Here is a 13,710-nt window from a genome sequence, read left to right on the forward strand (position 1 = left end):
CTTTAAAATTCTTAACCACACATTTAATTTATTTAATACTTTTTGAATTTGGAAAGCTAAGTGCTTATTTTAGATCGCTACATCTAGAAATGTGTGGTTAAGATTTTTAAATAAATATACATTGTTAGAGAATAAAGAGTTTAGACTTTAAAAAGTCGTGTTAATTTAAGGGAAACCCTTAACTCTAGCATTTTGCTACCATTTTTTTTCTACTGGTGGGATTGTGTATATACAATTTTCACTGAAATGATTTCCTTCATACACCTTTACTCAGTAACAAGCATGGTGGAAACAAAAACGGTAACGGAATTCAAACATGCGTGGGATAAACATAAAGGAATTCTGCTCAGAAGGAATGGATCCTAAGGAGCTTAGCCGAGATTGGGTGGCAAAGCCGGTGGCGGGAGACGGAGATGGTGCTGGGCAGACTTATACGGTTTGTGCCAGAGCCGATGGTGGGAGGCGGGACTGGTGGTTTGGAGGCGGGGATAGTGCTGGGCAGACTTATACGGTCTGTGCCCGGAAAAGGACAGGTACAAATCAAGGTAAGGTATACACAAAAAGTAGCACATGTGAGTTTATCTTGTTGGGCAGACTGGATGGACCGCGCAGGTCTTTTTCTGCCGTCATCTACTATGTTACTATGTTCAAAGCCATTCCTGCATGTAGAAGCTTAATTGCAGAAATGGGCTATTTGAAAATTCGTCCCCATCCCCTTTTCCCAGTGTGCGAGTAAAAGTATGTGCATACCTCATTCAGCAGAGGTGTTCCAGGGACAGGGTTTGTATTTTCTATTTTCAAAAGTACACACATTGTAGCCACAGAAAATTGAGGCACAAGTGTCGACAGGTGTTTTTACCTTAGGCAGTTTTCAGAGTGGAAATATACATGTGTATTCACTTGAAAACTGTTGCAAAGTGTGTAGGCAATCTGAAAACTGCTCCCATAACAATGTTATTTGTCTTTGGCCCATTGACAGGTGTTAGCATATCTTGTAAAAGGTTACTTTGAAATGGCACAGAACTATTTACTTGAGCTTGGAGAGGTGGCTTCTAAATGCATGGAGGAAACAGATCCATCAATTCAGCTGCATGGTGCAAAGGTAAGGCTTAGAGAGGTTTGCGCCAAAAGACCTACAGGAAGAGACTTGAGGACCTGTATAATTGTATACCCTAGAGGAAATGAGGGATAGGGGTGATATGATATAGACATTTAAATATTTGAAAGACATTAATATGCAAACAAACCTTTTTTCCAAAGAAGAGTAAGTAATAGAACTAGATGACATGAATTTGAGGTTACAGGGGGGATCAACATAGGAGTAATATCAGGAAATACTTTTTCACAGAGAGGGTGGTGGATACCTGGAATGTCCTCCCGTGGGAAGCGGTGGAGACAAACGGTAATGAAATTTAAGAATGTGTGGAATAAGCACAAATGATTCCTATATGGAAAGAGGATGGAATCAAAACAACTGAGCCGTGCTTAACAGCAAATCCAGTTTTTGGGAAGTAAGGCTAGTACCAGGAAGACTTCTACGGTCTGTGTCCCAATTATGGCTAGATAGATCTGTTTGGACTGGAGCGGGTTTCGATGGCAATACCAGTAGTGAAAAATTAAGCCAGTTCCGGGCAGATATCTATGGCCTGTGCCCTGAAAATGGTAAAAACAACTCATGTAAAACAGCTCATTATTGTGCAAAATGAATAGCAGACTTTGTGTTAAACTTTGCCATCTTTATTATGCATGGAAAGTTATAGCAGCTTCTCTAGAGGTGGTGGTAATTTTCCCATGAGAGCATTGGCCTGCTAATGTGTGGGCTGATGCATCTAGAGAGCAATTTTAAAAGGACCAATCAGCTTCCAAACATTCACCCCCTTTTAATAATTGTGGAATCCCATCCCAACTCTTTACAGCCTAACTCCAAAGTAGTATCTGAAGACTACTGTTGGGGCCTAGTGGCAACATTATTGAAAATGGAGCCACTGGGGCAAGAGAGGCCAGCGCTCACTCCTGCCTCTCCCATTAGACACCAGGAGTTTGAAGAGGCTTCTTTCTTTCTTTCCTTTCCCTTCGGGGTAGGATATTTTAAAAATACGAACAGGCCCAGGTTGGACCCTGATGTTCCTACCATGATAATGAAAAAACAATTACCATAGGAATCACTGATGTACTTTGGAATAGTGACTCCTACAATAAAATTTTCTTTGATAACATAGCTTGTAAACACTACTTTTACTGCAGGTTAGTAAATAGGGGCCTTAAATTGTAAGCAGTCTGAGGACATGTAAAGTACCTACTGTACCTGAATAGAACTCAGCTTGAGCTACTAATGAAAAGGTGTGATCTAACTCCAAATAAAAAGCTTTCTCGCATGGGTAGCATGCACAAGGTTGCTCAGGAATGTGTTCTGTGTAGGGTATTCTTACCAAAGTGGGCTAACATAGGCAAGTGGGCCTGGACAAACATGTTTAGAGTCTTTAAAGCATTTAGAATTGTTTGAGCACCAGAATGCTATCCAGTAGACTGAAGCGCAATTATCTTGATAGAACCTGTTTGGTTTGTTTTTATTTTCCTTACTGACAGCTTCTGGAAGAACTGGGGACAGGCATAATTCAACAGCATAAGCCAGATTCCACTATTTCTCTGGATCAGAGAGTACCTGTTGGCCTGGTGCGTGATTTCAAGTTTTAAATTATTTCTTTCCCTTTTATCAAGCCTTATGAACTGAGGCCATACACAGTATATGATCAGCTTTTTTTGAAATGCAGCGGAGCATCCTAGATTAAAGTCTGTATCTTTTAGTGCAGCTCATGCAAATAATACTTCTGATGCAGGAAAAAATTATTAGTGCTGGAAAATCAACATAAAACCACTGAGGTAAAGGTAGTGCAGCGTTGGATAAAAAATTACTTCTAATTTGTGTGTGGGGGGTGGGGTGGGTTGGGGTTGGAGGGAGCACTATAAACTTGCACAGATTTTAGTCCTCTTGTAGCACTGCACCAGCTCAGGCTCTCATGAAGATGAGGAATGGGAGCAAAAGATGGTCTCCCAAGATCCCTTGTGGCTCAAGTGGGGCACTCATCACCCTCCTTCTTCCATGTACCTCCACAGTGCTTCGCCACTGTTACCATTTTTTAAATCTACCTTCTTGCCATGGTTTAAGCTAGTCCTCGCTGACAGACTGAGAGGAAGAAAGATATTTGCTCACAGTGCAGCAAATAGCTTTATTTTACCACATCAGGGTTTGTTTGGGGGGGAGGGGTGTTGGATTTTTTTTTTCTTACAGCGCACTCTTTTTAATGCTGCAGTTTTCATGCCATTAGTTTACTGCATCAGGAGTAAATTTTTTGTAGGATCGTGCATTAGAATGCAGTGCACTGAAACGTAGCACAGAGTTCTAACACAGCACATAGTGCTGGAGGCCACAGATCATTTATTTAATTTGATATACCCGCCCACCTTGTAAACAAATCACAGTGGTTTACAATAAAATCTAAGGGCTCTGTTTACTAAGGTGCGCTAGCGTTTTTAGCGCATGCACAAAATTAGCGCGCGCTGTCTAGGTGCCCATAGGAATATTGTGGGCACCTACACAGCGCGCGCTAAAAGCACTAACGCACCTCTAGCGCGGCTTAGTAAACAGGACCCTAAATGTTTAAAATAGCAAAGGAACTCCAGTAAAATGACAGGAAAGATTCACCAACCATACCGTACTATAGTAGATTAGTCAAATGGCAAACTCCCACAGAGTTACAGTCACACGGACATCCCAACTTCACACAACCAACCAAAGAGACAATGATACTGACAGGGCTAACTTTATCTGATTATAGGAAACAACCCACCGAACATCTCTTGATGGTTGACAACAAGCTTTTAAAATGTTTAGATTTTTGTGTACATATATTTACTCAAGGCAGCTTGCTTATTTATTTATTTTTAAATCTTGATTCTTGGAAACCACAGCCTTAAAGGTTTCCACAGCATAGTCAACCAATTCTGTTTCAGTCACTTGTTCCGATTAGTGTGGTATTATTTTTGGCTGGCAGCTTCTTCTTGCTTTGGGCTTTCAACTCAGTAAGCACTGGCCTATATCAGGTTATCTAGGGTTCCCCCCCCCCTCTTTTTATCCCTTATCCATCTCACACAACCTGTAGTCTTTAGCAAGAAGCTACAGATGGTGGCTTCCTCTGGAACCCACCTAACATGGGCCTTATGTCTAGCCCTTAGATGTCACCATTGAATAATGGCTGAGATTCCTTTCCCCCAGGTACTTTGAATGCTGCTTCTGCTTCCCCTGTTCAACCGGGGAGAAGAAGCTGCCACAGGAATTGAAGCCAGGTTTTCCACATGCCAGTGCACACCACTTATATCCATCTGTACTGATTAGTATCTGGTTGGATTCACTTTGTCCTTCAATATAGTGTATTTTTATTCTTTGGCCTATCTATCTATCTATCTATTTATCTATCTATAAAAAATGTGCCTGTTAGAATTTTGCACATTTTTCTGTATATTCTTAGATTTTCCCATACCCATCTAAAAGATGAATCCGCCAAATATTCAGAATTTACACTTTTGTTTGGAAGATGTGTGATTTGTAGTGTTCTTTGATTCCATTCCAGATAGTAACATTCTGGAATATGATACTGAGTGGTCCTTTGCCAGCAGCGCTACAGAATGAACAGCATCCTACCCTACAGACCAGTGCCTGTGATGCTCTCTCTTCTATCTTACCTGATGCTTTCAGTACTTTGCCGGTAAGCTGCAGGTCTTACTTTCAGCAGACTGGCAATTGAGATTTGATAGAAAAGTTGTGTCTACTTTACGGAGTTTAATTCTATAAACTATTATCTGCATGTAAAACAGATTTTACAAGGGGAAAACAACTGTTATAAAAAAAATTGTGCAAGATCACATGTACTTTTATTCAGTCTGCAGGTAGATGTTCCAGGGTAGAGTTTGGATGGAGCAGGGATGAAGGTTTGGTTTTTTTTTTTAAATATATGGGCATATTTTATAAAATTATCATTTGTGTGCTCATTTACACTTTCTTTGGAGCAGGTGTAATTTTATGTAAGAGTCTCTGTGCATGTTGGGGGTAGTTTTGAGAATATATTTATATGAAGGCACATAATATTTGATATTCACCAGCAGCCTGTGAATATGTAACTTTCTTATCTTTGGATTTTTGGTCATTATACAGTTAGAGAGATTTCTGGCCATATATTAAAAAACAAACAAACCTTGTGACCCTGGGTAAGTCACTTAACCCTCCATTGTCCTGAGTACAAAACTTAGATTTTGAGCCCATTAGGGACAGAGAAAAATACAGTACCTGTATCTTAGTGTGTAAACCATTTTGGTTGTTCCACAGAAAGGTGGTATATAAAGAATCCATAAAAACAAACAAAAGAACAAATTAACAAAGAGAAACCGGTCTTTGGTGACTTGTTAGTTTCTTTATAGTACCAAGTTGATACATAGCTCTTCTTCAGGCACTATTGACTCAGCTCTAGAAATGTCAACAATACCAAATAAGGAGCAGAATTTCCCATCACCATGGTGCCATGAGGGGAAGCTACCCTTCTCTGGCTCTGATAGGAGGCTGAATGTTTCCAAGCAAAGTGGCCCTTTAAACCTCAGTCCGGTGAGTTCTAAAAATTGGCCAGATAGGTTTCGGTCTACAGTTACAATGCATGCCTCCAAATTGCTCACTGAGAGCATCAAAGTTGTCAGGTATCAGCATGCCAGATGTTGAGAATGGTAGGCCACATGGCATCCACAATTCATGTAATGCTCATGACATCCCTTAATTTTAGTCAGGCTCAACAGACCCTGTCTGTCCAGGGGTCACAAGCCACAGGGAACCTTCAGATGTCACCATTCTGCTCAGTCCAACCCAATCTGGCAAAGAGTTTTCCTTTCTAAACGCCTCAAATTCAAAACATACTAGCCATGGATGTATGCAACCAAGGATGGGGGGGGGGGGGAGTGGGGGCTCATGTAGATGAATCCAGACTTGTGGACTTGGGTCTGCTGAGGAAAAACTTTTTATTAGATAAACTTCTGGAGCTAGAAGCAATCTGGAACACTTTAAAGGTTTTCAGAGATCAGTTGTCCGATCAAGTTATTCTAATTCAATCAAACAACCATGTTTTCTTTATCAACTATTTCAACAAGCAGGGATGAATGGGTTGTACCTCCTGTGTTAGGAAGCTGTCAGACTGTAGAAGTGAGCCACTTGGTGGACAGTCTGAGTCAGATTCTGCAATCTCACAAGTGTTCTCTAGATGAAGGTATAGCCCAGAAGATCTTTTAAGAGTGGGACACATTCTTAGTAGTTCTTTTTGCCACTTATTACAACAACAGGGTCCCTCAGTTCTGCTCCAGACTAGGTTTACATGGCAGTCTAGCCTTGGATGACTTCCTCCTTCATTGGAGGGAGGCTCTTCTGTACGCCTGTCCTCCAATACCTCTTGTAGCAAAACTTCTGAAGCTCAAACAGGATCGAGGTAATGGGTTGCCCCTTACTGGCTGAAACAGGTTTCCTCTTTTGGCACTTTCCTCCAGAGATATGTGGAGACTGAAGACTTTTTTCCCCCCAGTACTAATAACTCTGGATCGGGGATCCCTACTACATTCTGATCTCCAGTTCCCCTGACCTTTATGGCTTAGATGTTGAGAGGGTAGTAGTGGATTCTTTGAACTAGTCTGACAGTGTGTCTCAAATCCTGTTGGCTTCCAGAAGAGCTTTCGCTAGACAGTCGTACAGTTTTAAATAGAAGAGGTTTGCTGTCTGGTGTGGGATCAAAGCCCTAGATCCATTTTCAAGGTTCAATTTTATTTAATATATCGCAAATCAAAAAATCGAAGTGGTTTACAATGGATAAAACTAAAAAAAAAAAAGAATAAGAAAACTAAAGAGATAGGAAGCAATGGAATGACATATAAAGGAAACTAGGTTACAAATCTGCAGTTACAAGGTAGAGGGCAGGGGATAGGGATTCAGTTAACCCAAGTAAAAGGCAAAAGGAAAGAAGGGGGGGGGAAGGGATAAAGGAGACTGATAAATTAATAAACAGTTCCAGGGCCTCAATAGTCAACAAAGAAGTTGTGTTACAGGATTCCTAGATCAGATTAGACAATACTCAAGGCTTTATGGAAGAAATACATTTTCAAGGCAGCCCTAAATTCCAAAAGAGAAAGCTCAGAGCGGAATTGCAAAGGTAAAAGGTTCCATTGGGTAGGGGTGGCCACCGAAAAACAGGTAGATCTGGTGTAGTGTGAGTGAATCTGCAGGTGTGAAGGGATGACAAGTAAATGCTGATAAGATGAGCACAGAGAGCAATTTGGTACCTAGGGAAGGAGAGATCTGAAAAACTGGTACCCCAGAGTGGAAAATTTGATAACCTTAAATATAATCCTGTATAGAATGGGGAGTCTGTTCTACACAAAAGCTGCCTGCCAGTCAGGTCTAAGGACCAGCTCCATTAAGATTCATCTTAGTGCAGTTGGCACTTATCACAGAGTAGAAGCTAAACCCATATTTACTCAGCTACCTGTTGTCACTTCAGCCTGCAGGGTCAATGAGCTCCAGGCCCTAGTAGCTGATCTGCCTTAAACAAAGTTTTGTAGCAATAGTAGTTTTGAGCACACATCCTAAGGTTGTGTTGGAATTCCATCAATGACCCCTAATCAAGGATCATCATTGCTTTGGCTGGATCAGGGTGGGAGTTAATTTTAAGAAAATATGGAAAAATTCACTGTCAGTTGTGAATGAAGCCTATGGTACTATAGCCCAGCAGAGGTCAACTGATTCTGATGTACAGGGGAAACAGTTGGGCTGAAAATAATAAACATGACCAAGACTGAGCTTCTTATCTTTCCCCCTAAACCAACCTCCCCTCCTCCCCCATTCTCTATTTCTATGGATAACACTCCCATCCTTCCTGTCTCATCAGCTCGTAACCTTGGGGTCATCTTCGACTCCTCCCTCTCCTTCTCTGCACATATTCAACAGACTGCTAAAACCTGTCGTTTCTTTCGCTATAATATCACCAAAATTCGCCCTTTCCTTTCTGAGCACACTACCAGAACCCTCATCCACACTCTTATCACCTCTCACTTAGACTATTGCAACTTGCTTCTCACAGGTCTCCCACTTAGCTATCTCTCTCCAATCTGTTCAAAATTCTGCTGCATGACTAATATTCTGCCAGTGTCGTTATGCTCATATTAGCCTCTCCTCAAGTCACTTCACTGGCTTCCTATCTGTTTCTGCATACAGTTCAAACTCCTCTTATTGACCTATAAGTGCATTCACTCTGCAGCTCCTCAGTACCTCTCCACTCTCATCTCTCCCTACATTCCTCCGAGGGAACTCCATTCACTGGGTAAATCTCTCTTACCTGCACCCTTCTCCTCCACTGCTAACTCCAGACGCTGTTCCTTTTATCTTGCTGCACCTTATGCCTGGAATAGACTTCTTGAGCAGGTACGTCAAGCTCCATCTCTGGCAGTCTTCAAATCTAAACTAAAAGCTCACCTTTTTGATGCTGCTTTTAACTCCTAACTCTTGTTCACTTGTTCAGAACCCTTATTTTATCATCCTCACTTTAATATTCCCTTATCTTTTGTTTGTCCTGTTTGTCTGTCCTAATTAGATTGTAAGCTCTGTTGAGCAGGGACTGTCTCTTCATGTTCAAGTGTACAGCGCTGCGTACGTCTAGTAGCGCTATAGAAATGATTAGTAGTAGTAGTAGTAATAAAGGCAGTTCATTTGTGCACATTATTCTGTTTTAGTAATACACAAAGTAAATTGTAATATACATTAAAACATTGTTGACGGGGAGGATCACGTGACGCCATGACCAGGAGCGGTTGCTGAAACCTCCGCTCCGGCCAGCTTACCCACTTAACCCTCAAAATCAAGGGAAACGCCCCAGTAAAGAACCGCCAGACACCTTAACCCGCAAGAAGAAGGGAAGGTAATTAAATCGACGCTACTCACGGGAAAATCCATGGCGGCGAAAAGTGTCCGCCGAGACAAAGAAAAGACGCGGGCCGGCGAGGAAAAAATGGCGGCGCCAGCGAGCCCGGCTGCGACGGCCTTGAGCTCCGTGTGGGTAGCGGAGGTGGCGGCGGAGGTGACGGCCGCCATGGAGCCTCTGCTGGATCGACGACTGGGGCCCATCGACAGCAAAATAACGTTGGTCCAGGAAAACTTGGGACAGCTTACTAAAGAACTAGCGGAGTATCAGCAACGTCATGGAGCTCTCGAAGACAGAGTGCACAAAATGGAGGAGGAAAATATTAAGCTTAAAACCATGGTGGAAAGCTATGAAGGAAAGCTAGAAGACCTCGAGAACAGATCAAGGAGGAATAACTTAAGATTGGTGGGTCTGCCTGAGGCTTTGGAGACTGTAAACCTGCGGGTATTTTTGGAAAAATGGCTGCCAGAACAACTACAACTCCCAGAAGCCCTGGGAATTCTCCAGATAGAGAGAGCTCATCGAGTGGGGCCCAAGCCTGTGGAAGCTACACGCCCGAGAGTGGTGATCTGCCGCATCTTAAACTTTGCGCACAAAGAGGCAATACTGCAAGCTTTAAGGAAAGATCAGGAGCTGCAATATGGGAACAAAAAGATCTTATGCTTCCAGGATTACTCGGCGGCGGTGGCGATGCAGAGAAGGAAGTTCTCGCCTATATGCACTAAACTTTTTGAAAAGAAAATTCGTTTTGCACTGCAATATCCAGCTAAATTAAGAGTCACCTACCAAGCGGTCACACAGGTCTACACAACGACTGAACAAGCACAAGCTTTTTTGAACTCTGTGGAACACCGCTGATAGAGAGGTTAAATTGAAGCTCAGAGGAGATCTGATGGAAGATGAGATCGAGGGGCACATGGATAAAATATGTTGGATTACAAAAAGTTAATTAGAGTTGGAGGATGTTCAGACCCAATTTGATGGGCGGAGATGATGGATCGATGAGATTGTGGCCACAGGAGGCAGCCTGGGAGAACATACTAGGCAACTAGAATTCCTTGGGCACGCGCTGCAGAATGGCTTGAGCAGAAGTCTGGGATTATTGCATAGAATACTACAGAGCATCGAAGCACAATCACTGTACCGAAGAATTGAAGCGATTTTTGCCAAAGCGGCCTGGATTAATACCAGAAGGACACTACAGGAGGCTGACCTGGGGATATTCTCGTAGAGGGCTGCGGAGGATTCTCCCTACAGATCAGAGAGACAGCCTGAGAACTCTGGAATAAGGTTTTGTGTAGTTTGTTAAATGTTGTTTTTTTCTTTTTTTCTGGACAAACTGGAAAAGTTACATAATCATAAATTAGAGTTATACTGAGGAGAGGAAGTCGAGGGGAAACATTTTGTGTTAGATGGTATACGAGAGGGAGGGGGGTAGGAGGTGTTAAACGTGATGGTCTCTTTTAGAGGCCTGGGTTTAGAAGAAGGGAAGTTGGGGTTTAAGGGGATAGTTGGGGCTCCAAAAGGGGAAGAGGGGGGAATTGGGGGATGGGGGGGATTGAGACCTGGAAGAGACGGCGACTGGGGCTTGAGAATAAACTAAAATGGCTAAGGATAGAGCATGAGGAGGGGTGGAGGCTGGGACATCCCTCTTCTATGAATAAATGGTATACATCTTGTGATCAGATTTTTTACGGGACCTGGGTCCACTAAAAATAGTTACATGGAACGTGGGAGGGATCTCGTCCCCAATTAAACGCTCAAAAATTTTGCAACATTTACAAAGACATAAAGTAGATATAGCCTTCCTCCAAGAAACCCATCTATCGGCTGGGGAACATGCTAAATTGCGAACCTGGTGGGTGGGGGATTGTGTATCGGCAGCGGCACAAGGAAAGAAAGGGGGGGTTGCCATCCTGTTTCGAAAAGGAATAGTGGATAAGGTGGAAGTGAACTTCACAGACCCAGGGGGTAGATTTCTGCTGTGTGAGGCCCATGTGCAGCGCCAAATTATATTGTTTGGCAATGTATATGCTCCGAACCAATATGATCGGAAGTTCTATAAGATGATCACTTCACGACTGTTAATGAGCAAATCTTTGCCCATAATAACAGGGGGAGACTTTAATATGGTGATGGACCCCTCGATTGACAGTACTGGGGCTAGGAGGAATGAGCTCAGACAGGAGTCGCGGGGGCTGCCTAATCTTTGCCGACAGGTGGGGCTAGTGGATGTCTGGAGGACTCTCAACCCACAGGGGAGAGACTACACACATCTCTCGAGGGCGCACGGCACACAGGCTAGAATTGATTATCTGTTGATTTCAGAACCGATGTTCAATTCAGTGATGGCATCTGCAATAGGAGCAGATGTGATATCGGATCATGCTTGGGTGGAAATGAGCTGGACGCCTCGGGAAGAGAGGGGAGGGGCACAGAGATGGGTATTCCCCACAGAGCTATATCGAGATCAAGATTTCAGGGCCTCCATACACCAGAGTTGGCGGGATTATAAAACGCACAATGCAATGCATGTTGAAGACCCGGTTCTGTACTGGGAGGCGGCTAAGGCAGTACTTCGAGGGGACATCATTAGCTATATGGCTCACAAACGTAAAGCTCGGAATAGAGAGATACTGAGGGTGAGTCAACTAGTATGCCAGGCTCGGAGAAGATATGGGCAACGGGCCTCCACTGAGAATAGACAACATTTGATGCTCTTGCAGACTAAATTAAATGAAATACTTCATCATAAAGCAGTTAAATCGCAAATTTACTATAAATACCAATTATATAAGCATGGGAACAAGTGTGGTCGTTTGATGGCGCGCCTGATTGCAACCAAACAGGGGAAAACCAGGATTTTGACTATGAAGAAGAGGCAAGGAGAGCGAGTCCACACGGACAAGGAAATTAGCGAGGGTTTCTACCAATATTACAAAAAATTATATGAGGCCCCGCCAGATGATGGTCTGACGGGAGACTCCTATTTAGATCAGATGGGTTTACCAACGCTATCCCCCCAGGAGGCACAACAACTGAATACTCCTATTACACCAGACGAGGTGTTCCTGGCGATTAATCAAAGTGTACTGCTTAAGGCGCCGGGAGTAGACGGCTACCGGGCGGAGTTTTACAAGATCATGGGAGAAGAGATCACTGAGCCCTTAGCTGCAATGTTTAATATATTAATAGAGCAGGAAAGGATGCCTCCGAATTTAAATATAGCCTGTATTATAGTACTCCCCAAGAAAGGGAAGGATCCGGAACTAGTTGAATCATACAGGCCCATTTCGCTGTTAAATTACGAAGTGAAATTGATGGCTAAGATCTTAGCGAACAGATTAGCGAGAATTTTGCCGAACCTTATACACGACTCCCAGGTGGGGTTTGTGAGGGGACGGAAAGTCACTAAGAATGTTTGTAAGGTGCTGGCCTCATTAGAAGCCAGACGTCGAGGGAAGGAAAATTCTTTGTTAATCAGCTTTGACGCTGAAAAAGCTTTTGATAAAGTAAAATGGAATTTCCTATATGCTGTTCTTCAGAAATATGGCTTCACGGATCGATTTCTATCAGGGATCAAAGCATTGTATTCAGCGCCAAGGGCTAGAATATCGGTAAATGGGATTGAGACACAAGATTTTGAAATAGGCCGGGGAACACGCCAAGGTTGCCCTCTGTCACCGTTATTGTTTGTGCTATCACTGGACCCCTTATTGAGAGAAATTGAGGAACAGAAAGCGGTGGCAGGGGTAAAGATAGGAAGCGAGGTCTTTAAGGTAGCGGCTTTCGCAGATGACATCTTGGTCCATTTAACAGACCCACAAGAATCTCTGAACGCTCTATTAGAGATATTCTCCGAATACGGAGACTATGCGGGCCTCAGTTTGAACTTAGAAAAATCAGAGGCCTTGGCCTCCTCAGAGGACGTGTGGAGGCGGTGGAGAGGCGAGTTCCCTCTGAGAAAAGCACAAAACTCCTTTAGGTATCTCGGAATCTTGATGCCTATGGATCTCTCGCGGTTGTATGATCTGAATATTACTTGGCTGTTAGAGGAGACCCAGCAGGTGCTACTAGGATGGATGGATTTGCCGTTATCAGTGTTAGGGAGAGTAAACATGATTAAAATGGTGTTGTTCCCCAAATGGCTTTATGTGATGCAGACCATCCCAATTTGGCTCCGACGGAAAGACCTAAAAAGTTTTTACAAGCTTGCATTAAAGTTCTGCTGGAGAGGCAAGAAGCCGCGGGTTCGCTTCTCACGATTAGTGGGGAGTTGGAGTCGAGGAGGAATGGGCATGCCAAATTTAGAATTATACAATAAAGCATGTCATTTGAGATATCTGGGAGATTGGTGTTTAGACACGCAACAATATACTCCTACGGCGTTGGAGGCGGCGCTTTGGGAACCGCACCATCTTTTTTCGCTTTTACACCACAAAACACGAGATTTACCGGAGGGATTCAGTGGAGGTGTGTTGTTGCGATCTCTCCGGGAGGTGTGGGGAGTGCTTACTCGCCAACTGGGGGGGGACCCAACAGTAACAGATTTGATAACCATACGTGGGAACAGTGCATTTTTACCAGGATTGTCAAGCCGACATTTTGTTGAATGGGCTAGACGGGGAGTTTCTAAATTGGAACACCTGGTGGGCGAAGATGGGCAGCCTCTTACCGATGAGGAGTTATTGGGAAAGGTAGGCGACTCCTGGGG

At 43.4% G+C, this 13,710-nt stretch overlaps 1 protein-coding gene across 1 annotated transcript in view; it reads left to right on the forward strand.

Moving 5' to 3' along the window:
- The window catches only part of HEATR6 (HEAT repeat containing 6), a 77,152-nt gene that overhangs the window by 48,834 nt on the left and 14,608 nt on the right, over positions 1-13,710 (forward strand). The window contains exons 13-15 of the mRNA XM_030186228.1: positions 980-1,102; positions 2,587-2,673; positions 4,629-4,763. Of these exons, the coding sequence (XP_030042088.1) occupies positions 980-1,102; positions 2,587-2,673; positions 4,629-4,763 (345 nt within the window). The remainder of the gene's footprint in view (positions 1-979; positions 1,103-2,586; positions 2,674-4,628; positions 4,764-13,710) is intronic.

This window comes from Microcaecilia unicolor, chromosome 13 (assembly GCF_901765095.1).
Source record: "Microcaecilia unicolor chromosome 13, aMicUni1.1, whole genome shotgun sequence".
Classification (NCBI taxonomy): domain Eukaryota; kingdom Metazoa; phylum Chordata; class Amphibia; order Gymnophiona; family Siphonopidae; genus Microcaecilia; species Microcaecilia unicolor.